Source organism: Talaromyces marneffei, chromosome 6 (genome assembly GCF_009556855.1).
Source record: "Talaromyces marneffei chromosome 6, complete sequence".
Lineage (NCBI taxonomy): Eukaryota > Fungi > Ascomycota > Eurotiomycetes > Eurotiales > Trichocomaceae > Talaromyces > Talaromyces marneffei.
This window is the reverse complement of record NC_072353.1, coordinates 2,248,521-2,271,419: the sequence shown is the minus strand read 5'-3', so window position 1 is coordinate 2,271,419 and position 22,899 is coordinate 2,248,521. Positions and strand designations below refer to the sequence as shown.

Here is a 22,899-nt window from a genome sequence, read left to right as displayed (position 1 = left end):
CTAAGACCATTTAAATACATAGTATATATGGCCCTTCGTTAAATCGTACTGTAGTCACTGTAGTTAACTTATAAGATGAAATCGAGACTGTCGGGGCTAGACTGACTAAGGCTCCCAGGCAATAAGGCAATAAGCTCCAACGAACGAACGCACGTCGAAGGTTGGGCGGAACTTCTTTCGATTTTATTTTCCCTTCATTTGATTCGGCGCTCTCATGTCATTCCCTTCTTCACCTTCCTCCTGGTATCCATCCATCCATCCATCCCATCCCATCCATCCTCTTCTTCTTTCTCTCTCTTCACTTTCTTTCTTTCTTGATTATTCTTCTCTCGAACGCCCTTTCCCTCCCTCCCATCCCTCTTTTCTCTCCACTTGCATATCTACACACTCTTTCCCAACTCCACCATTTGACCTTGTCCTTTAGATCTGATATCCTCCCTTTCCCCTTCAGCACACATCTACGCCCATCTGCGCTATTTCTACGTATCGCCATTTTCAACATCCAACCATACCGAACGTCTCAACCTGGCGATTTCTCGTAAGTTGCACCCATATAACCCGCATTTCACATCGATTGCCATTTCCTTTCCAACGCACAGGACCTCCCCCTACATTTTCCTACTTGCGTACTCTCTGTCGGACCTCCTGCACATATTATATCTCTATTATTCCTCTTACCCAGTCAACCCTCTGATATCATTGCTGCATGCACGTCGAGCGATTCCATTTCGCCCACCCTGATTCGCATAGTTCATTGTTGCATCTCTTGCCAGTCTGGGTTGGGGTTTCTTTTCCTGCTCGCCGCGTTCCCGCTCCACACGCGCCGGCGTAGATCAAACCCCAAGCCGCTGGTGGCTTGCATTCTCTCGACTATTTTCCTGCTCCCTCGTTATTCTTTCGTCTTGTCGTGATGCTGCGAACCTGACTAGGTACACACTAGTACGGTATACCTATCCAGTGCTAAGTGGCTCCTCCTCACATATTTTAATATTTCTTCCCGTACGCTCCACGCGTTCAACTTTCTTATGCCCTCTTTGTTCTACAACAGCCACAGCCTCCTGTTTCACTCGGCCTGTTCTCCTTCTTTCTCACTGTTCTGATTACCACACCACTATCGTTATTGTCATATTCTCAATTTTCTGATTACCCCGGCCCACACCTGTCGAACTTATTCCTCGTTCCTTTCCTTCCTTCCCTTCCCAATCTGGTCTCAGACTCTCGCCACATCTGCCCTCCCTGCAATCACTCTCATTCATTCCCGTCACCCGCACTTTTTCTCAACCCGCACACGCTTTCTTGCCTGGTGACGCCGAGTATCAACCTCATCTCGCTTTTCTTTTTGGGCCACTTCTCCGCCACCCCCAAGCACCTTTTATTTTTCTCGTGCAAGCAATTCGCTCACCCCACATCACGTCGCACTCAAATTGTCCTTCACAACCCACTTTTACTTACTCGCATTTGGACTCCAGTGTTCATGTCAGTGTGTCCATAAAGGACACGACTCGTCATGTCCGAGGACAGTCAGTCCACAGAGTCTATGCCCTCGTCGGCTGAACAGTCCGACTCTGCTGGTCCTGGCCCGGCAAACATCAACAATAACAACAATAATGATTCATCATCACCGGCGCGAAGCAAATCTCGCAATGCCGCCCCAGCCACCAAAACTGCAACAATCACCGACAAGCCTGAGAAGCCCGAGGACGCCAAGACCGCCAATGCAATAGCCAATAATACCAACGCCAACGGTGCTGTTGCTCAGTCGCAACCCATGACTGTTTCTAATTCTGCTTCATCTGTAATGACCTCAATTACTGACGCCGCCAGCAATGCGGCAGTTCCTTATAGCACTCGCTCGCGTGGCCGTCGAGATGGCGCGCCACGTCCGAACTATGCCGAGGATGTTGAAATGGATTTTGAATTAACAAGTCCTGCTCCCAACGCTAAATCGGCTGCAAACTCTACTAAACGCACTACTGCGACCTCCAGTGTCAATGGCTCTCCGTCAGCAGCTGCAGACAGCGAAAAAGGCCCATCCGCCAGTACCCGAAAAAGTCAGTCGACAGCTGCTAATGCCACTACCAACGGCACTCAGGCCAATGCTGCCGCTAAGGAGCCTATTCCCGGCACCTCGACTTTTTCCGCCAATGCCACAAACAGTAATACTCCTTCATCAGCCTCATCAGCATCGCGCAAGCGAAAGCAACCGCCCAGTGGTGCTACTGGCGCTAACCCCAATGGCTCTGCTAAACGAACTCTTACTTCAACTTCTGGATACAAGCACGACATTCGACTGTCGAGCATGATGACCTTTGAGAATTCTGGTGCGCGCTTGAGGAATGGTAAACTCAAGGCCGATGATGGCACCACCCTCGAAGTGAATGGTAAGCTCTTCATATATTGATGCTCCTTTTAGTATTTGCCCACTGACGCGACAAAGACCATGTGTACTTGATTTGCGAGCCTCCTGGTGAACCATACTACTTGGGTCGCATCATGGAATTTCTACCGTCAAAAGGAAACCCAACTGGCCCCGTCGAGATGGTGAGAGTCAATTGGTACTACCGACCCAAAGACATCCAACGAAGAGTCCCAGATCCTCGTTTAGTCTTTGCTTCAATGCACTCCGACCCTTGCCCGCTTTCCTCTCTTCGAGGCAAGTGTACTATCAAACACGTATCCGAAATTGAGAATCTGGATGAGTATCGCAAGCTCAGAGACTGTTTTTGGTACGACAAGATGTTTGATCGGTACATGCTTCGTTATTATGAAGTCGTGCCCACGAAGGAGGTGATCAACGTACCCAGTCACGTCAAGCGAGTTCTTGACGAGCGGTGGAGATTTGTGCTGTGTGAACCAGCCAGGAAGAAGGAGCTTACAGGTGCCGTTAAGACCTGTGTTAAATGTGCATTGTACGCTGCTAGGTAAGCAACATTTGCATTCTAACATAATGGCGAACTTTGTGTGTCTGACCCAGTTTTTAGCGTTGACTCTGTTGATTGCGCCGTGTGCCACAACACGTACCATATGAACTGTGTGAGGCCGAAATTGACAAAAAAGCCAGCTCGTGGATTTGCATGGGCTTGTGCTTTGTGTAGTCGCGCACAAGAGCGCAAATTGGAAGCTCGCAATACTCCCCTGATCGGTGAGACTTTACCCGACATCGAAGAGGATCTACCAGAAGAAGAGGAAGAAGAACAGAACAACAATGCCGCCGTTGGAACCGAACGAAGCAGCCCCGTAGTAGATGATGACAAGAAGCCTGCTCCCGCGACAGCAGCTCAAATCGCGCAAGCGAAAATGTGGCCGTATCGGTATTACGGCATCCACTGTCAATTGGAGGATGCTCTTGACTACGACGACCGCATTTATCCTCGAGCAAGCTCTCGGATTGGTACTCGACATCAAGCTATTGTCAGCCCGTGGTACGGAAAGCCCGTCGAGTATATCAAGCCTGTTGATCTCAAGAGGAAAGCCAAATCGAGCAAGAGTGGAAGCAGCAAATTGTCTAAGGCCGCTCTAGCAACTATCGAGGCTGAGAAGCAGGAGAGATTAAAACGTCCTTGGGTCATGGATGAGCCTCCAGGCTTCGTTCGCCGAGGCGAGGATGAACCTGTCATGGTCAACGGCAAAGAAGTTCGCACAGCAGAGCTACTCTTCAAGTTGCCGGAGCCCAATCAGATACCATCTGGCAGAGGAGAAGACGATCATCCAGCACCCGAAATGAGCGAAGCCGATTGCGAGAAATTCATCGACGATTACATGGCCAAAGCTAAAGACGTGGCGACAGAAAGAGGTCTACCAAGGTACCACACAAACTTTTTGGACAAAGCTCTTGAGTATATTTATGCCGAAAAGTTCAATGTTGAAACTGCACTGAAGCGTCTGAGAAAGGCAGATCTTTACAAGGATTTGAAAGAGCCAAAGCTTAGCAAAGAACAAAAGGCTCTGTTCGCCGAGGGTGTTTCGAAATACGGGTCTGAATGGATCAATATCCGCCGACACATTGGAAATATTGAGCACCGACACGTCGTTCGTTACTATTACATGTGGAAGAAAACACCAGAAGGACGGCGAGTGTGGAATGCCTACGAAGGACGTCATGGAAAGAAGGAGGCTAAACGTGCAGACTCTACATCCAAGCTACTGGACGATATTGCCGACGAAGCGGATGACTCGGCATTCGATAATGAGAAGGCCAGCGACAAGAAACGCGGTTTCCAGTGCAAGTTCTGTTTGACTCGTACTTCGCCGCAATGGCGCCGGGCTCCGCTTACACTCCCTGGCGCTACAGTACCAGCGGAGCCATCCTCAAAGAAGGCAGACAAAGGTGGCCAGCTCGCTGTAGCATTGTGTCATCGATGTGCGCTTTTGTGGAGAAAATACGCAATCGAATACAAAGATGCCGACGAATTGGCGAAAAAGCTTCAAGCTAGTGGAAACAAAGCTTGGCGTCGCAAGTTGGACGATGAGTTGTGCGCTCAAGCCTTGGTTCAGCAGGAGACACCACAGATTACAACTACACCTTCCACCGGGACTAGCATCAATGCTCCCTCCACCACCGAGACTGCGCCTGAACCAGCCAAGAAAAAGCGACCACTGGAGAAGGATAGTGCCAGCGCGTCAGCTAGAAACTCTGTCGAGCCACCTCCAAAGAAGAAAGCTGTTGAAAAACCAGTGGAGCCTCCACCAATTGTCCCAGATCCGCCTCGTGCAAAGGTATTGCCCTGTGCTGTTTGCAGAAAACCCGATCCTACAGGAGAAACCAGTGTTACGTGCAGAGACTGCCGGCTTACTGTCCACCAGGGCTGCTATGGAGTGGGGCCGGATAGTTGCCATGCCAAATGGCTTTGCGATATGTGTTCGAACGACCGCAATCCAATGGTTTCAACTCTATATGAATGCGTCATGTGCCCTGTTACTTTGACAGAGCAAGAGCTGATGGAAGCTCCCAAGTCTTCGAGCCATAAGAAGAAAACCGAACGTGACCGGGAGAAGGAAAGGATGGAGAAGGAAATGGTAGTCGAAGCTATCAAACTCTACCAGCAGCGACAAGAGGCTGTCGGCAAACCTATCCATCCGCGGGAGCCTTTGAAACGGACTGTGGGCAACAACTGGGTTCACGTCAATTGTGCAATTTGGCATCCAGAAATCAAGTTCGGAAAAGCCGAGGAACTGGAACCCGCAGAAGGATTTGGACTTATTCCACGAGAACGCTACCGAGAGACGTGCAAGGTCTGCAAGACGACCGCTGGAGCATGCCTTTCGTGCCATTACCCGAACTGTAATGTCAAGGTCCATGTTGGATGTGCGCTCCAGGCAGGCTATACCTTTGGGTTTGACGTGACACCCGTCAAAGGGTCGCGTAGAGACTCGACAATCACTATGAAGATGGGTGGAGAGAATGGTTCTGTTTCACCAAGCATCTGGTGTCCCAATCATGCTGTCCAGTCCATCGTTCATGATATGAGCGAGCCTACTGATCAGAACAATTTGACTGCTTTGGAGCTCTATGTGCGGACATATAAACAAGCAGATCTCAGCATGACCGGAACGGTGCGCAAGGCAGCACATGTTCAGCAACAACAACAACATGCTCAATCTATATTCCAGAGCAATGGTCACGGCACTCGACGAGCATCTCTCATTAATAATGCTGGCTCAGCAAGTGCGAGCGAAAGAAGGAATTCTTCATCCACCATTCAAGATCCAACTGAAGGACCTACACATGCCGAGCCTCCACGTCTACAGTCGGAACACAAAATATGCATATATTGCAGGACGTCTTGCAGTCCCCGGTGGTGGTCCGTCCAACATTATCCTCCTACGAGCAGCATGGTTAGCAACGGCATGAATCATTTGATGAACGGCGCATCGCCCATGCACTCACGAACTATCTCGCAGGCATCAAACTCATATGGGAATGGGCAAAGCGAGCAAGCGTACGAATGCCACAAATGTCACATCAAAAAGCCCGCGGCACCATTACAGCCTTCTCCTGAAACGCTCCCTGCTGGACCTTTCGCATCGCAGACTCCGCGAGGTAGTCTTTTACCTGCACCACGACAGCCGGAATACACTCCATACGCACCTCATGGCAATCCTGGATCATTACAAAATGTTTTGACAAGCCGTCCACATGGACCTCCTCCTCCACCGGGTCCAGTTCCGTCCGGGCCTGAATGGTACAGCAGTTACGACAAGCGCCTGGGTACTCATGGAGGACCTCAAACTAATGGATACGGACATGGTCAACCTTCTCCATTCCCTAGTGGTCCTTTACCCCATTTGAATGGATATGCCAGCGGGCCAGCTCCAGCCCCTACAGCTACTTCTTTACCTGGACCTCCACCTTCATCTACACCATCGCATGGTCATCCTCCTCCCAGTTCTGGTCCTGGTCCAAGCCCCCATATGCCTCCAGTGAGTACTCACCACCATCAGACGCCAGGGCATTATCCAGGACCAATGTCTTCCAATTTACCCCCTCCACCACCACCACCATCGCATTCTTATGTGGGTTCTGGACTGGGTGTGCCGTCGATGCTCTCACCGCGTGCACCACCAGCCCGACCGTTTGGCACGTCCATGTCACCTCCTGATTTGCACGCGAGTTTGCATCGGTCGCCACCAACACATGGACTTCCTACTGCGCGGCCGCGGTTGTACTCAATTGATCGTTTCGGGCCGGGCCCTCCGTTAGCCAAATCTCATACAGATACACAATTACCAGGTATTCTCGATGAACATGCATCACAACCACCTAGCAGTGGACGATACTCTGGGCCTGGGCCTAGCGGTGCAAGTGGTACGAGTGGCACAAATGGCAGCAGTGGAGCTAGTGCGAGTCCATCTCTGAAGAACTTGCTTTCCTGATGCCGCACACATTGGCGTCCGGCATTTCTTGTAGATGAATCTTGGGGGAATAAAAAAAACACACACCTACACTGAAAATGAAGGTGGATTGTACAATATTAGTCCTTGTCTTTTGATCTTGTTTGAATTTGTTTGGTGCAAGGTTATGCATTGCACAAAAAAAAGATGAGCATTGCATGTTGGAAATCTTTTTCATTTATCTATTCTTATATCATTGTATGTGGCGTCCTTCTGTCAAAAGACGAACAAAAGAAAGCTTCGATTAGTTATTTACTTTAGATGTGTATTGTGAGAGAGGATTTTTGACATTCCAAGAAGTTCCCGAATCTCCAAGTAAGTATACTATAGAAGATCAAGACTAACGTTACTATCGATCCCATACAATCATGAAGAAACAAATCACCGTCCGACGTCATCTCGCCACAATTTGAAGTAGATGCAGATGCAGCGTAACCTCAAGGATCAATACCAGGCACAACCATGATCATTAATGAGTTAACTATCATCTAACTGAGATGAAGAAAACATGAAGAAATTTGATAGTACTAGCCGGTACGTGCATACAACACACACTAACCCATTCCTGACTCTAGCGCGGATGAGTATAAACCCGAAAGAGTTAGGTTCCATTCTTTGCTGCATGGGCCGGGTATCCATCCATAGGATGGTGATACGTACTTTGTATAGATAGGGAGAGAGAGTATGGGGGAGAAATCCACTACTCAGACTAACACTAACATTAGTCTAACCAACATGGTACATAACTTGCGAGTCCCGGCCCAGTCCTGGTGTGGGATTAGCCCCGGAGTATGATATGCTTGATACTTACTACGTCTGTACTATAGTAATTACCTAGTGCCTTGGGACGACCAAGTACGGAGGTACATAGTTACACTACAGAGTTCGGAGTATGTAAGTTACTACATATGTATGTTTAGTTATGTATCCTCTAGACTGGTTTTATCATTTATGTAGGTTCCATAATGGAGTACGCCGTAGACGAGGCCGAAAGGATTCACTGACTCTCGGCTTGTAGGGGATAGATTCGATGAGTTCAACTGATCAACAATATCGAAACTGCTGGCATGTCTGACAGTTTCTACTAACAGAGTAGTTACGTCGTGGCTCTTTGACGGCATGTAACTCGTACCGTAAGCACTACGGAAGATATCTTATCTATTCAATCTTCAAGCATCGCGTCTCATCACTCAAACTTGGGACTGGAATCATGAACCATTGTCAGAGTCGGTCAGGCACTTGAATAAACTTTCCTGTATGACGGACATCGAAGCTGTCATAGTGATCAATTAATTAACCACTGCCCAGAGATCTCGGGTTGTCTGTTGCCTAAGGCAAGGCTCCTGCAAAATTTATTACTAGTCCTAATTTGGCCTGATACCATTACTACACATGTAGTACTACAGAGTAGACTGCGTTGAAATTGAATTGATCCTTCTACAACGTACGGGTAGTTGAGATTTGAGGTTATTCCCTGTTCTTTTCCTTGATAGGACGATGATGAATTTTCATTCCCTCTAATAAGTAATTGAAGATGCATCCGGATGCTCCAAGGGCAGGCCTGGAAGCACATGCGAATGCTTTGAGATGGAACTGAGTCCTGCCCCTACGTGTAGTTTAGGCTGTTCAGATTTTCCTTAGCCATAAGTATTTAAGGATTTATATTAATTAAAATTACTTTTTACCAGATTCTTATAAATTTGAACTATAGAAGTGGCGATTATTTTTAAGTATTATGCAATGTGGCAGTCTCTGATATTATGCTCGAATGGGGTGAAATTGATTGATGAAATTATTGAGTTACTTTCCAGGCTCTTGAATAAATCTTAGATGAGGTAGGAGGTAGATTTTTAAACGAATTTGGGAATGGTAGTTGTAAGGCCGCGAACTGGAGGCCTTATTGAGCGCATATAGCTTCATATTCCGTCCTCCGGATTCCTAGTCCTTAGGCGTTATCGCACCTACGAATCGTAAGTTACTATCTATTGCTGGCTCGTACTCGTTCTATCTTTCCGCACCTAGCCTAGCAACCCCCCCTCACAGTAGTCAATAAGGAAAGGTCTGGGATTCTACAACCCACTATGTAGTAGATGATTTCTGATCAGCCCCTGGAGCACGCTGAGCACTGAGTAAGTCAGTCCATGTGCTCAGTAATTAATCAGTGATCGCTCAGGCCTGCTCGGTGAGTGCTCCGGGCTGCTTCAGGATCAATCCCGGCGCGTAAAGCGGCGGCGCCAAGCGCACACAAATCTTTTCTCGATGTAGGTAGGGCTGGGGGCCAAATGCTAAATGGGCTGACCTGACTTAACTATTCACGGAGCTGAAGGACGGAGATGGAGATGGACTCTGGTTTTTATCGTTTTCCAATGATGGAGATTTGATGGAGATGGAGATGCAGCTTCGGATTACGAGTGTCTCTGTATTTTGGGAGGGGCCCTGATAACTATGAGAGAATGGAGGAGTGAGTGGTTTGGGGGATAGTTTCATGGGATGTCGGATTTTGATGAAAATAAGTACGGATTCGTTCAGCTCATGAGGATAATCTTAAGCCAGTGTAAAGAGTATACGTATGCTTTATCGACTCCTGGTGGTTATACCTTCACGATAGTCGATATCTTACTACCAAGTAAACCCCCCCCCCCCGAAACTGCAGCCAGATGAGTCAACGACATTGCAATTCTACACGGTAAACATACCCCTTCTGGCCTAGTCCAATCCCTTGCTTTGGGTCCTGCTCATCGTCCTCTAAACGTTCGTTCCAAACATCGAGGATTTCGAAGTCAATCTGCTGATGGGCTGAAACTCACAACTTTAGGGCTTGAGACTAGGTCTCAAAACAGTTCCAAAGGTTGGTTTTGGGCCTGGTCCGCCTGGACAATGACAAGGAGATTAAGCTTATTCTGTCTTCTTATGCATATTGATGGCTTGAGTTGAAGTTAAAAAAAAAAAAAAAATTTAACTACTCTGTATGTATCGGAGATAGGGATGGGTTGCCGTTGTTTTGGGGTGGTTTAAGGTGAGGGTTGTACAGGGTTTGAGCGAGCCTACGAAGTGAAACTCGTGCTCTTTCGTATCTACGTGATTAGATATGGGAATGATTGTGGGCGAAGACTCATATCCCAAGACGACCTGGGAATAGAGCTGAAGTCCAGTGCCGTGATTCATATTGATATGAATGATATAAATATCCATAGGACCAAAATAAATCCGTCGGCGCCTAATGAAACGTCAGAGCACCTCGCATTGTTCGCAATCACTTGATTTACATCCTAAGTATGGATCTAAACAAGAGCCTAGCAAACTAGTCCGCGTCAATGGGGCAATATTCATCCGAATGCCATGATTGCCATCTGATCAGCACCAACACCCATGACACTGGCACCATAAATCTTAAAAATGATGAGTTGAGACGGCGCAATTTGGCGGCCCCAAACCGTAGCCCTAAGCCTGGTCAATACGGTGTCACAGCTACTAACCTGTGTACTAGCCATGGGCAGGGATAATACGGTATCGGCGAGATCGTCCCAACATGCAGAGTGCATATACTACGTAGTATATATATATACCAGTCCAGGGTGTTTGTGAAGCCATCGAATCAGGGAATGAGGGCAAGTGTTGGAGGCGTTGGGGGGCAGTTCTAATTATATGTTGTGGCTTGTCAAGAGATACACACACTGGTTACCCCAGAAAGTGCATGTGAATACGTACAGGCCTTGATAGGGATTAGGATCATCTTGAGCCGGCACTTTATCAGTCGTAGGGAAGCTGCCATTCGTTCTGCTTAGGCATAACCGTTTATATGCCCGAGTAGTTCCTTCTTACTCCAGAGTAGATAGAAGAACGTGTCATAACAGGCACGCCCTTGCCTAATACTCTGGACTATGTAAGTTTATCATCAAATAAAACGTAGTAAGTAGCCGGCTAATACTCCGTAGTCCGTAGACTATGCCATTTTCATCATCAAAGTACAGAGTAGTACGATTTGGCTTTGCCAGACTAAGCCATTAGCTGCATTCCAGGCCCTTGTTTTGAGTAGTTAGCATGTATGTACTATTGTTAGTGGCGGCCGTTGAGTGGTGGGTTGGTGTATTAGCCATGCTATATGATAGCCTGCATAGCGGTGACTATGCAGGGTGGTTTACAGATGTACATAACTACTACGAGAGTAGTACTCCGTACTCGTACGGAGTAGTATGTATTGATTTTCCTCGTCCCCTGCATGCATCAATTGAGCACAATTGATGCATGCGCTATGCTGGTTTAGGAAATACGTAGCCTTGGATGCTACCTACATGATGTACTCCATAGTCAAGTAACATATGTACTACGTAGAGTCATACAAACAGAAAGCTTCGGTACTTCTGGAGGGCTACGAATTGTTTCTTGTACTGCAACTCGAAACGAAGTCTCTCTGGTAACTCCAGTGATTGGCCAGCCAGTGCGCCGTCAAGAACCTACTCCGTAAAGATTGTATCGTGTATGTGCGTATTATGTACCCGCTATGTACAGAGTACGTGACGAATGCCTCGTGGCTGTGTCTGTGTTGCCCGGCCTTCCAAAGTTCAGACCTAAAAACCGCGATCTACATGCACGTTGATTGGCGGTCCTCGTTTATATGCAGAACTAGCGTCTGACCAAACGGTCCAAACCACGCCGAGTTGGCACCGATTGAGTAATGGGCTGGTTTGCGTTTCATGTAAATTACCATACCGCCCGTGTCGTGACTCCTCGGTTCTTTTGGTTTTGGCCCCGTGCACGCTGAAGTTGAACTCTATGAGATTTGCTGCCAAAGCCCTACATAGGGCTTTGACTCTGAGCCGGTATCTACTCTAGCAACCTAAGTAACTAACCACGTTGGCATACAATGTACACAATGATACATACTCCGTAGAAGACCATTGCTCGTATCTGTATAGAATGCCGTTCGTCGTTTGTTCGTTACAGCATGATTTATGATATATCAACCCGACCCATCAAACACCTCATTGGTTTGATCAATTTCAGTCGTGTCATACGTACTACTCTGAAGCAAGCGTGGAGATCATTACTTTCTAGACCCAAGGTTGCAAACCAACATTCCGATCGGTCAGATGTTACTTTCTTAGAGTCCTTACGTAGCATGTGCTGTCCTACCGAACCTAAAGTACGCAAACACGAACTTGCGATGGTCGATACAGACAAGGAAGGATTCTAGAAAGAATTTGTATAAAACAAAGAGTCAGACAAAAAAAAAAAAAAGAAAAAAAGAAATGAAAGAGAAAAAAAACGCGGCACGGGTGGGTGTAAGGTACCAGGACCCTCCTGATGTTTAAGTGGATAAGAAGGAACATGCCGAACTCCACCCGATTTCGCTTCGCTTGATGCGTTTGTTTCGTTTGATTAGCGGGGAGTCAGATGCAATAAATAGATCGAATTGTAGATATAGAGTGTTGGCTATTGTTGTAGATAATAAATGAGCGGCTATTGATCGTTTACCGCTTATTGTTGATGCAGAGTTATTGCAGGTACTGAATTGAGTACCTCGGCGCACTTCGTAAATACCCCGTATGAATACGGACAATACGGAGTCTGAATCGCTGAAGCTTGTTTGTTGTCGAGATCTTGGGCCCACTCTCTCCATACTGCAGAGTACATAGTCGTATACCATCCCAGTCTGTAGTTATGCCGTACAGACACTCTTCAGGCATACTTGAGGTCTTAAGTGATGGTATTATCGCATTATCGATATATATTAACTAACGACGACTAGTGATACATGGCTAATGAAGCCCACCACGGAGACTCCGAGTCTCCGAGAAGCCATATCCTTAATTCATCCTACTACAGTGGTACTATTCTGTATCCGTAGATTGGGTTGGTCTTCCTGCTGAAAGCAACTGGCGGAAAAGGCAGAATATTTTGTGTCTCTCATTGGTCGTTTAATTTTCTGGTCACGGTTGGTGTTGCAAATCCTCCAAAAAGAAACCAATAAACCCCCGCCGTGTTCGGGATCCCGTCATTTGCAGTGGGCCCTCTGTACGATACAGCTGCGTATCATAGCAGTCCGTACCACGGATATATGAACATCATACAGGAGGCGTCGAATCAAACACCGCCGTGCCGTAATATTACCAGCAAATGACCGGGGCCTTCCCCTGTCCGTCCGTACTCTGGAGTCTGTAGTATGATAAGCCGTCGGTACTATGGTCTTAACACGTAAATTAATAAATTAAGTAGTTAGCCTCCGTATTATTTAGCTTATCTTTGCTGACCCTGCCGTTGGCCAATCACCGCAAACGGCCCTTCTCAGCGCTTCTAGCCTCTCCAGCCTTCTGGCCAATGTACTATGAGTAGCCACCCATTGCCCGCCCCGCCCCTACAGACCTTCTGGAAACCCAGCAGAAAACTTCCAAATGGACCCTCCCCAAACCTTGCCGTCCGCGACCTTTCCCGTTCTGGTCGTTTTAGGTCGCTAGCACCAAAGGCTAATTTATCGCTTCTTCGCCTTCGCTGAGTTCGCTCCTTCTTCCTTGAAGTTTCCTTTCTTCCTTCCTGCGTCTCCACCCTCCAACTCCTCATTCGAGTCATTCCTTCCCTGCAGCGAGCCAGGCGACAAACTGGCCAGTCTGCACCTTCCCTGTCGACCTTCGAATGGGCCCCAACCCTTCCTTCCTCTTACTAGTCCCATACTACGAGTACATTACATCCTCTACCACTACTACTTCATACTAGCGCCTCTCCATCTCTCCCTCGGTCTCACGCCCTCTCTGCCTCATACTCTAATCCATCTCTGCTTCACTCTGTCTACCTACGGCCTTTACCTCTTTCAATCCTCGCTACTTCTCGCAGTATCTTCTTCCAATTTCTTCTTTACTAGCCTCGACTGCTTGACCTGCAATCACTACTTTCGCCGCACTTGAACTTCCTTTACCTCTTCTCTTCAACCAATTTCAACTCATTATTACAAAACTACTACTGTCACCCACGAATATACACTCTTTACAGCCAATTTCCTATCTCATTATCTAGTAAGTGTCACCTACACGACTCGTGGTTTCGTCATCTCGGAATATATCGTCACGGCGTTACACTACACACGTACACGTTTGCATTCGGCGGCCATTTCATTCTTCGGTGCGCTTACCTTGCCGCTCCAGACTTCAGGACGATTTACTACAGTTCATATAAACGACTACTCAAAAAGAAGGGACTGATTGCTGGGACATATCAGACGAATTGGGGAACAGCAAAAAGCAATTCTTCACGGCCGCCACGATATAATTTTCGCAAACCATACCTTTCACATAGCCGCGACATTGCCCGCAATGAGTCGTACTCATTAAACTACTACTTGACATATCGTGGTGCGCATATCAATACTTTAAACCAACTACGTTACATGAGGAGGACCTCTCATCTTGATGGATAAGGTCGTTACATGTCCTGTGGATCTCAGCTACATAATATATACCAACGTTCACCCGGTCAGCGTGGCCCACGAAACGGACTACGCTTTTGAATAATGTCTGCCGACCTTTGTGATGCGGTCTACATTGACGACCGATTCGGGACGGAAAGATGGGTGTATAGAGACGAATTACTCGACCGTGAGGCCGCAGGTGAACTTTCCGTCGTATTCCCAGACGAACCAGAAAGGCTGCAGTCAACGGTGAAAGTGCTTTTCAATGTTTGCAAGAGAAGTAAGTTGATAATAACTGCTATCATATTCTGACAGGTATTCATTGAACTAACCTCGATCAATCGGCTAGTCTACCTTTGTCACTCCAACCAGTCATTTGCAGCCGCCCTTGCCGATTTGAGCGATCAAGCTGGATCAGAATGCACGCCTATCTTCGCCTTGATTGATGTCGAGTCGACTGGTGGACCCGCTGCGTCGCGACGACAAGGAGCCCGTGACTTTGAAGGCAGCTTAACGTTGGATTCGGCGGCTCCTTTCTCGAGCTGCTTCAGCTTCTCTTCGGAATCCGCCGACTCGTATGGTGTTCAACTAGTAGCCCTACTGGCATCCGATCTACAGTTACAAGACGGCCCAAAACTCATCACGCCTATTGCCGTGATGCGGACTCCAGGAGGCTTGGGAGAAGAGGCGGAAAAACTAGAGCTACCACAACTATCGCAGATCATGTGCTCTACATCGTTAGCATTACCGAGCCTGCCATCACGCTGTATAGATGCAGGCGCTGCAGATGTGCTTTGCCAGCCGTTGTACGAGGCCCGTGTTCAAGGTCTTCTTGTGCATGCTTACCGAGTCCGTCGAACTGCACGGAAAGAGTTGACTAGGTTTTTGTCTATGAAGAAAGCCAGGAAGCAATCATGGGTTGGTGTTCACGCCGAAAAGCCGTACTCTTATCTCCGGGAAGCAATGTATGTTATTCCATCACGTATTACCTTGTTGCCTGACGTTGCTAATTCGGAGACAGGGTGTCAAAATTGCTCGAGTCGATATGCCATCCCGAACAAGTCATTGAAGAATTTCAAGATGGGTAAGTATTCACTCTGATGTTGCTCCACGTCTTGATGCTCATGTTCAAGTGATAGGGACTTGAATATCGCCCCCGAACGAAAAGAAATGATTGAACGCGAGGTCGGTGTATGGGGGTTCCCGGTTCATCACCTTACAGACGACGAACTCGTATATGCCGCGTGCACAATGATTGGGCATGCAATGACGATGCCCGAAGTAGGACCTTGGCGATTAACCAAAGCCGAGCTTCAGACCTTTCTTCTTGCTAGTCGCGCAGCATACAACTCGTTTGTTCTATATCACAACTTCCGTCATGCAGTCGACGTTTTACAATCGGTTTTCTACATTCTCATCAGAATCGGCGCCCTCCCCACTTATGACAACTCCAACACAAACTCATCACCTTCGAAATCTCCAGTAGCGTCACTGATTTCACCATTTGATGCTTTGACACTTCTCATTGCAGCAATCGGCCACGACGTCGGCCACCCCGGTGTGAACAACGTATTCCTGGTCAAGCTGAATGCGCCACTCGCCCAGTTATACAACGATAGCTCTGTTTTGGAATCGTTCCACTGCGCTGCTTTCTCCCAAATTCTACGTCGCCATTGGCCTGCCGCTTTTCACGATATCAATATGCGGAAATTGCTCATCAGCTCGATTCTTGCAACTGATATGGGCTTACACTTTACGTTCATGGGTCGCATGGGTGAGTTGCAACGAAAATACGAAGAGAATGCGGACATTACCTCTTGGACACCACAGGATCGCGATACTTATAAGACTCTCATTTGCGGTTTGATTATCAAATGTGCGGATATCAGCAATGTGGCCCGACCATGGAAGATCGCGGAACAGTGGACTAACCTCCTACAAGAGGAGTTTGCTCATCAAGGTGAGATTGAAAAAGAAATTGGTATGGAAACGGCACTCTTTGGTGGACCACCTGAACTCGGCAACATGCAAAAACTTTCGCTTGGTCAAATCAACTTTATGTCGATCTTTGCCTTGCCTCTATTTGAAGGAGTTGCCGGTCTCTGCCCAGAGATAACTTGTACCGTCAAGCACATCAAAATGAACAGGTCCAGATGGCAAGAGGTGACTAGCTGTGAAGAAACACGAGAGGCTCCTACTATTATTGCCGAACATTCTCCACGATCATTCAGTCCTGCCAGACGTGAAAGCCTTAAGGTCTCGACTGTACAAGAAAACGATGGTTCGACGGATCAAGACATGAATGCCCACATCATCTTGGACCAACCTCCTGAAGTTACAAATACAGCACTATCATTGACAGCCCAAACCGATTACGCAAATGATCATATAGACCTGTCGCAAACCACGATTGTGGGTTTCAGGACGGCGGCCAATGGACCAGTACTAGATGAACCTTCTTCGGAGTCTCCGTCAAGCGATGATGAAACTGGCGAGTCATCAGGTGTTACTTTGATGGCACGCAACAAAAGTAACAATGATCAGGCATCTTCTTCTGGTCGTGGTTCACGTCCTACGAGCTCATATGGAGTCGGTAGGGATACTAGAACGCAGAGCGCAAGCACTACAACGAACACGGTAGCAACCCCTGTATCTCCGGCTACAAATGCAACCAGTTTCGTTACATTAGATAGCGATGACAAGGAAAGTCGGGGAAGTGGATTGAGCAGCGCAAGTGACGTTTACCCGCTTGATGATAACCATTCACGTCCGTCTTCATCGGGATTATATGGGCAACGACTTCAACCGAACGGCCATTCCATTCCTCCCAAACCCCGCTCATCTCAGGGCTTTGAGGAGTTCGGAAAATCACACCACTTGATGACGGCCATTTTAGGAAACGGCCATGATGGTCACGATTGTTCGTTGGAAAAAGTGCGGTCTTCACACCGTTCGCATGAGCAGCTTACATCTCTCCCTCGTCACGATCTCCCACGGAAAAGAAGCCGACTACGACTGGCATTCTGGAGACGGAAGTCTTAGTGACGGACTTGGACTTCTGGTCCGTCAGGATTATGGGGATTTGCTTCGAGCGTTTGAGCATTCAAGGAGTTGCAACAAGTTGTGGTTATGATTTATAGAATTGGATATTGGCTTTGAAGGCCAAGTCGACATTCATCTGAACTATCGGTTGCGGATCGATAGTCTATTACATTCTCTGTCTTTTCTTTTTTCAGCTGCATTATCTTACCGCGCAGTCATCGAAAGGAGCCTATTTACGAACGGGCGACCCAGGTTAGATATAATGATTACGACTTGGGGTTGCGTTATGTGCGGATTTTGTACCATCTGATATTTCAAAAACAAGCAAAACTGGGCGGATGATACCATTTCTATTGTTGTGCATTGGATGGTATTTACATGGGCGTTTTTCTTTTTATTCTCTGTACAGTGCCGAATCGGGGCGGGTATATTGTGGTTTGAGCGTGCATTTCTTGTTTATATATCCCCATTTGGATTGTGATCTGTCTATATATGAATTGATCTAGTCGAGAAGCATTCAAACATTTGCAGAATTCTCATCCATCGTAGTCATAATCCCGTCAATTCGTAGCTCATCTTTGGATTAGGAACGTGTCTAGGTAAATTCGTGTAGTATGTACAAAAGAGAACGGATGGTTTTCTTCAACCTATTGACAATCTTCGCATACCTCTTGGGATTTGGAAGGAGTCTTTACCTCCTTCTCACTTGTCTGCGCAGCAGCAGAAGCATCAATAACAACCTGCTGTTGCTGTTGTTCAGTGGTGCTGTCCGGCTTCGAACCCTCCTTACCCTCGGCTTTCGCAACATCTTCCTTATCTTTATTCGCTTTATTTAACGCCCTATCAACATGCCCCAGATTCCTGGTTGGATCGACAATATTCCGAACCAGGGCTTTGAGTTGTTTGACTTCTACAATATCATCAGCACCCGCTGACTCCCCTCGATAAGAAAGGAAGGGGAAGAAATACCTGGAAACCCACCATCCCTCTTCCGGTCCCAGAGTAACATCTCTTCTGTACTAGCATTCGGCACAATGGTGACGGTGAATAGACCGCCTGTAGCTGGTCGGAGCGAGACTTCACCTAGGGTAGTGCCGAATGTTGAGAGGAGTTCTTGGGCGAACTGTATCTATCTTAACTACTTGTTTATCTAGATTTGTGGAAGGGAGGGAGGGGGACATACATATGCCGCGCGGAGCATCCATTTGCATTGAGTGCAGTATGTGATTGTGATTCGGGGAAGGTGTGTGTTTTGTGGTGATGGGTCTGTCCCTGTGGGCGGTTGAGCGGATTGTTCGATGGGGGTTATTGGTTCCGTCATTTTGAATTTCCTTTAAAAAAAGTATTTTCTTTCTTTCTTTTTTTGACTCTATACTCGATCATCTGATGTAATCCGTCTATCGTCGATGAAGAAGGACATCGGATGAGAAATGCAGCCAGCATGTGACGTAAACCCCGGCCACCCAATCAAATCAACCTAGACAATCCCACACGGTCCTCCCACCCGGCAAAGATTCTACAAAGATTTGTTTGGATTCTCTAAAGTAATCTAAGCAGTGTATCAGTAAAATTTAACATCCCCTCCCCCCCCCCCCCACAGAACACAATGATGCCTCTACTAGCACAAATGTATGAGGGGAAACAGAATATGTCCTTCCAACAACCTCGGCCCTATAAATGCTCTGATCCTGGCTGTGGCGCTAGCTATTTGCGCAGGGAGCATTTGATTAGACATGAAGCTCAGCATAGTGAGGCTCCGGCTCATGTATGTAAAGTGTGTGGACTTGGGTTTAGTAGGAGGTATGCCCGCATCGCTATGCTTCAAATAACAACTTTGTTGCCGAATAAAATACTGACCGTTGCATAGTGACTCTCTTCGACGCCATGAGAGAGCTCATACCAAAGACTCGACTGCGGTCGTCCCTAGAGTATCAAAGGCCTGTGATCGATGTCATGCTCTAAAAGCGAGATGCGACAAAGGAAATCCATGTGCAATCTGTGCCAAGAAGGGTCTTCAATGTACCTTTGACAGAAGCTTCAAGAGGGAGGGTCGGAGCGCGAGTATTCTGTCCGGGACTAATCATGAGGAGACGCAGGTGAGTACTTCAGTACTTGCTTGGTGATTGATGCGTGTCAAAGTACTGATTGCAAGATAGGCTGGAAGAAAACGTAGGCGTGTTGAGCAGGATTTACCAGATCGATTGCTTGGTTTGTATGATTTGATTGGCGCGGTGGTTGCTTCTTCGTCTACGCCTACACCACCTCCGCCTGCTTATACTACTTCTGCGCCTCTAAAACTCCACCAGAAACAATCACAAGCAGAAGAGGCATCAATACAAAGCCTCCGTGTCGCCGTACAACAACAAGAAGCTCAAATCCAGTATGGCCTGATGAACGTGAGTGCCCAGAAACAGCCTCCAACCCAACATCCGGACCACCAGGAAGAAGATGTGGACCATCCCATCCTACGACTTTCAGATGTCTATACAACCTCAAAATCCTTCCTAGCAAACGAAAACTTCTCAAATGAATTAGAGTCCGAAGAAATGACCAATCTCATGTGCGACCTTGACGCCAAGTACTACGTTGAACTTTACTTTGCGCATTTCCACGGTCAATGGCCCTTCCTGACCAAACCACAATTCAATCCAGAGATTGAACCGCCGATCCTGGTCCTTGCTATGGTGATCTGTGGGCTCAGAATGACCGAGGAAAAAACTTTGATGAGACTTGCTTGGTTAATTCATGCGCATTTACATGCTATTTTTGTGACGCAGATGGTTCGTCCCCCTTCAGACTTCTTCTTCTTCTTCTTCTGCTTAGACTGACGATGAGTGAATAGGAAAACTGGACAGTAAAAGAATATTCATCTCATCGTTGGCCAATCGCTACATACCAAGCTATTCTGCTCTTCACCATCTTTACTATTACGGCGAATGACTACGAAGAAGTCTTTGGACCTGACGATTATGAGGATGAAGAAACAGAAGATGTCCACGATCGCATATATCCCATCTTCACCAATCTCGTCGACACATGTCGTGTCCAGCGCATCCTCCACTATCCCTCTATGCTCTCACAAATTCACGCCGACGATCCACTAGTCTACAAGTTCACCGCGTCCGAGGAATTCAAATACTTCGCTATAACACTGTTCAAGGTTGACAACATCCTCTCAAAACTTATTCAGCTAGCAAAAAACGACGACGACGACAAGCCACAGGAATATACGGCGTTGTCGATATCAGAACTCCAATTCCCGCCCCCCATTAACAGTTATGTATGGGAAGCAGACGGTATCCGCGAGCTACTTCGTCGGCGTGCGCGGCAGTGTCGAGACCCGTCGCGTTCGTCGGATATTTATGGTGCGATTATGGCTGATGATCGAGAGACGGTGTTGAATCGTGAATCCAATCCGTGGATTTGTGATATTTTGGGCTCTGCAGACAAGGAGTCTGGGGCGTTGCAGCGGGGGAAATTCGGATTGGGAAGGAAGAGAAGAAAGGATTGGATGAGTCTGGGTCCTTGGTTGGGATATTTGGTTGGTTTGGATGTTGGATCTGCTGCACATGTATGATATAACTTGTTAATATGTAGTACTTGAGTCTACGACTGGTACATGCGATATGAATCGAGGAAACGATTATTCAACTACTACATCATAATCAAAACATTCATATCAATCAACTGGAAGCATAACGTCAATAAGAAAGAAATGTAAAGAAAAGGAATAAATCTATTATACAACGAAATCAATATATGTAAAGTTTCAAAGGAAAAAAAAAGTCGAGCGCCCTCTTAGACTTTCATATATCAGAGAAAAGCTGCCGCGGCCGTAAATGGCAATAGATAGCACCACTCCTTGTTTGCTTTCGCGTACTCAAAGAGTCAGCGGACTTCGAAACTGGCAAGAAGGACAAAGAACAGAAAGGAAAAAAAAAACCCGTCGAGAGGTAGAAGTCGCGCCTATATAGAAGTAGGCGGACAAGGTGAAGAAAGGAAAGCAAAAAGTACATTTTTTTGCGTTATGTCGAATTACACAGACGATCAAACCAGCGCAACTTTCAGAGTAGTTCTATGACTTTTTGGTCGGTATCGAATGCTTCGTCATCAAGAGGAAGAAAACAAACAATTGGACGCCAAACTCATAACAATGAAGATAGGAAAAGAAGCTAATAATTGTTGTTTTGATTTTGAATTATGCTAGACCGTATATATTCAAGGTCCAGGATTCATTAGTCCATGTTGCATGCATGTATGCAGTATGCATTGACTGCATGGTCTGGAAAGATCGATCGTCTTGTCGAAATATTGCAATAACCAATCGAATGGATTGCATCGGAGGGACGTCACAGTATACAATTGTGAGAGCGATATGAGAGAGAGAAATGTTGTTATCGTCGCAAAGGGGGTATGATGAAAGAATCGAGGAAGAACGAAAGAAAAGCGAGAATTGGTCGAGTCATCAGCATGGGTGGGATAGGATGAAGCACCGACAGGATGTCCTGATCCGTTTACATCACGGTACAGCAGCCACCGGATTGTTGAGGTGCGTAGGGGTCTTCTCTCTTATCAACCTAGAATGGAGTGAGCAATGACTTCCTTGCGATCAGGCCGGTACATGAGGAATTGAACATACCTGACCCCAGACGGAAGGTACCATGAAGTCACGGGTGTTGTTGCAGTAATTAATGAGACTATTTAATAATTGAGTCAATTGATGTTTTATCAAACACACTATAAGAAATCGTATGCAGGATTTGGTGGCGGGGGTCGTTGGCAGCTGTGTTAGCTGTGCAACGACACCAGGGGAAGACTCACGAGAGAGCAGCTTCGGACACCTTGACGCGAGGACGGTCCAAGTCTTCCTTCAAGCGACTATTCAATTCCGTCAACCGGCGATATTTAAGATCTGCCATGCTCTGTTTTTTATTCTTGACGTCGCCGCCCGAGCGGAGTTCGTAGGCAGGCATCTTGGAATTGGTTGATGGGTGTTAGGGTGGAAACGGCGGACGACTCTCTTTGGCGGCGTTGTATTTCTTCCTGTCCCTCGGTTTGGACCCTGGAACTGATTATTTATTTTTCCCACGACCAAATCGGATACAAACGGATGTGAAGTCGCTGCAATTGCCGCAGGAGAGACGATCGGCCTGACAACCGGGCGAGACAGAAGAAAAGAGAGTGAGGTGTCTGAGGTGGTGGCAGGGACGCAGAGGAAGGGAGCGACGAAGATAGTGTAGGTGCTAGGTAGGATGGATGGGAGCGAGGACACAACAGCGAACACACAGACAGAGGGAGCACACAAGACACACGGGACACGAGGTGGACCGGGAGACACACTATTTCTGTGACTAGTACACACTCAGTCTAGAACAACGATGGCGAGTGCGAATAAGCCGTAGGGGTTAGAAAGCGAGTGAAACAGCAGACAGCGCGAGGGGGAACCAGAAGGAAGAGGGAGAGAAAGCAGGTTGAGAAGGGGAAAAGGGAGCCCGTCCTGCTCGGCCTGCTTGGCCCAGGCGTCTGGGTTGAGCGGTGCTAGTCCTGATCTGGTAATCATGGCCATC

At 47.3% G+C, this 22,899-nt stretch overlaps 5 protein-coding genes across 5 annotated transcripts; 3 read left to right on the top strand and 2 right to left on the bottom strand.

The window, feature by feature from the left end:
* Positions 1 to 1,507: 1,507 nt before the first annotated feature.
* On the top strand, positions 1,508 to 6,873 carry EYB26_008330 (uncharacterized protein; the record flags this gene model as incomplete). The annotated part of the gene is made up of 3 exons (XM_054267585.1): positions 1,508 to 2,381; positions 2,438 to 2,921; positions 2,982 to 6,873. 3 exons carry the CDS (start codon positions 1,508 to 1,510, stop codon positions 6,871 to 6,873), a joined length of 5,250 nt encoding a protein of 1,749 aa, XP_054123560.1.
* Positions 6,874 to 14,392: 7,519 nt separating this feature from the next.
* EYB26_008329 (uncharacterized protein) lies at positions 14,393 to 17,332 on the top strand (the record flags this gene model as incomplete). Its single annotated transcript, XM_054267584.1, has 4 exons — positions 14,393 to 14,570; positions 14,640 to 15,255; positions 15,312 to 15,374; positions 15,430 to 17,332. The coding sequence occupies 4 exons, from the start codon at positions 14,393 to 14,395 to the stop codon at positions 17,330 to 17,332; spliced, it is 2,760 nt and encodes a 919-aa protein (XP_054123559.1).
* Positions 17,333 to 17,979: 647 nt separating this feature from the next.
* EYB26_008328 (uncharacterized protein) lies at positions 17,980 to 18,653 on the bottom strand (the record flags this gene model as incomplete). The annotated part of the gene is made up of 3 exons (XM_054267583.1): positions 17,980 to 18,242; positions 18,302 to 18,455; positions 18,516 to 18,653. The coding sequence occupies 3 exons, from the start codon at positions 18,651 to 18,653 to the stop codon at positions 17,980 to 17,982; spliced, it is 555 nt and encodes a 184-aa protein (XP_054123558.1).
* A 285-nt stretch (positions 18,654 to 18,938) lies between these two features.
* EYB26_008327 (uncharacterized protein) lies at positions 18,939 to 20,909 on the top strand (the record flags this gene model as incomplete). Its single annotated transcript, XM_054267582.1, has 4 exons — positions 18,939 to 19,132; positions 19,200 to 19,428; positions 19,489 to 20,112; positions 20,175 to 20,909. 4 exons carry the CDS (start codon positions 18,939 to 18,941, stop codon positions 20,907 to 20,909), a joined length of 1,782 nt encoding a protein of 593 aa, XP_054123557.1.
* Positions 20,910 to 21,846: 937 nt separating this feature from the next.
* Positions 21,847 to 22,305, bottom strand: EYB26_008326 (uncharacterized protein; the record flags this gene model as incomplete). Its single annotated transcript, XM_054267581.1, has 3 exons — positions 21,847 to 21,909; positions 21,972 to 22,029; positions 22,154 to 22,305. The coding sequence occupies 3 exons, from the start codon at positions 22,303 to 22,305 to the stop codon at positions 21,847 to 21,849; spliced, it is 273 nt and encodes a 90-aa protein (XP_054123556.1).
* Between the last annotated feature and the right edge of the window lie 594 nt (positions 22,306 to 22,899).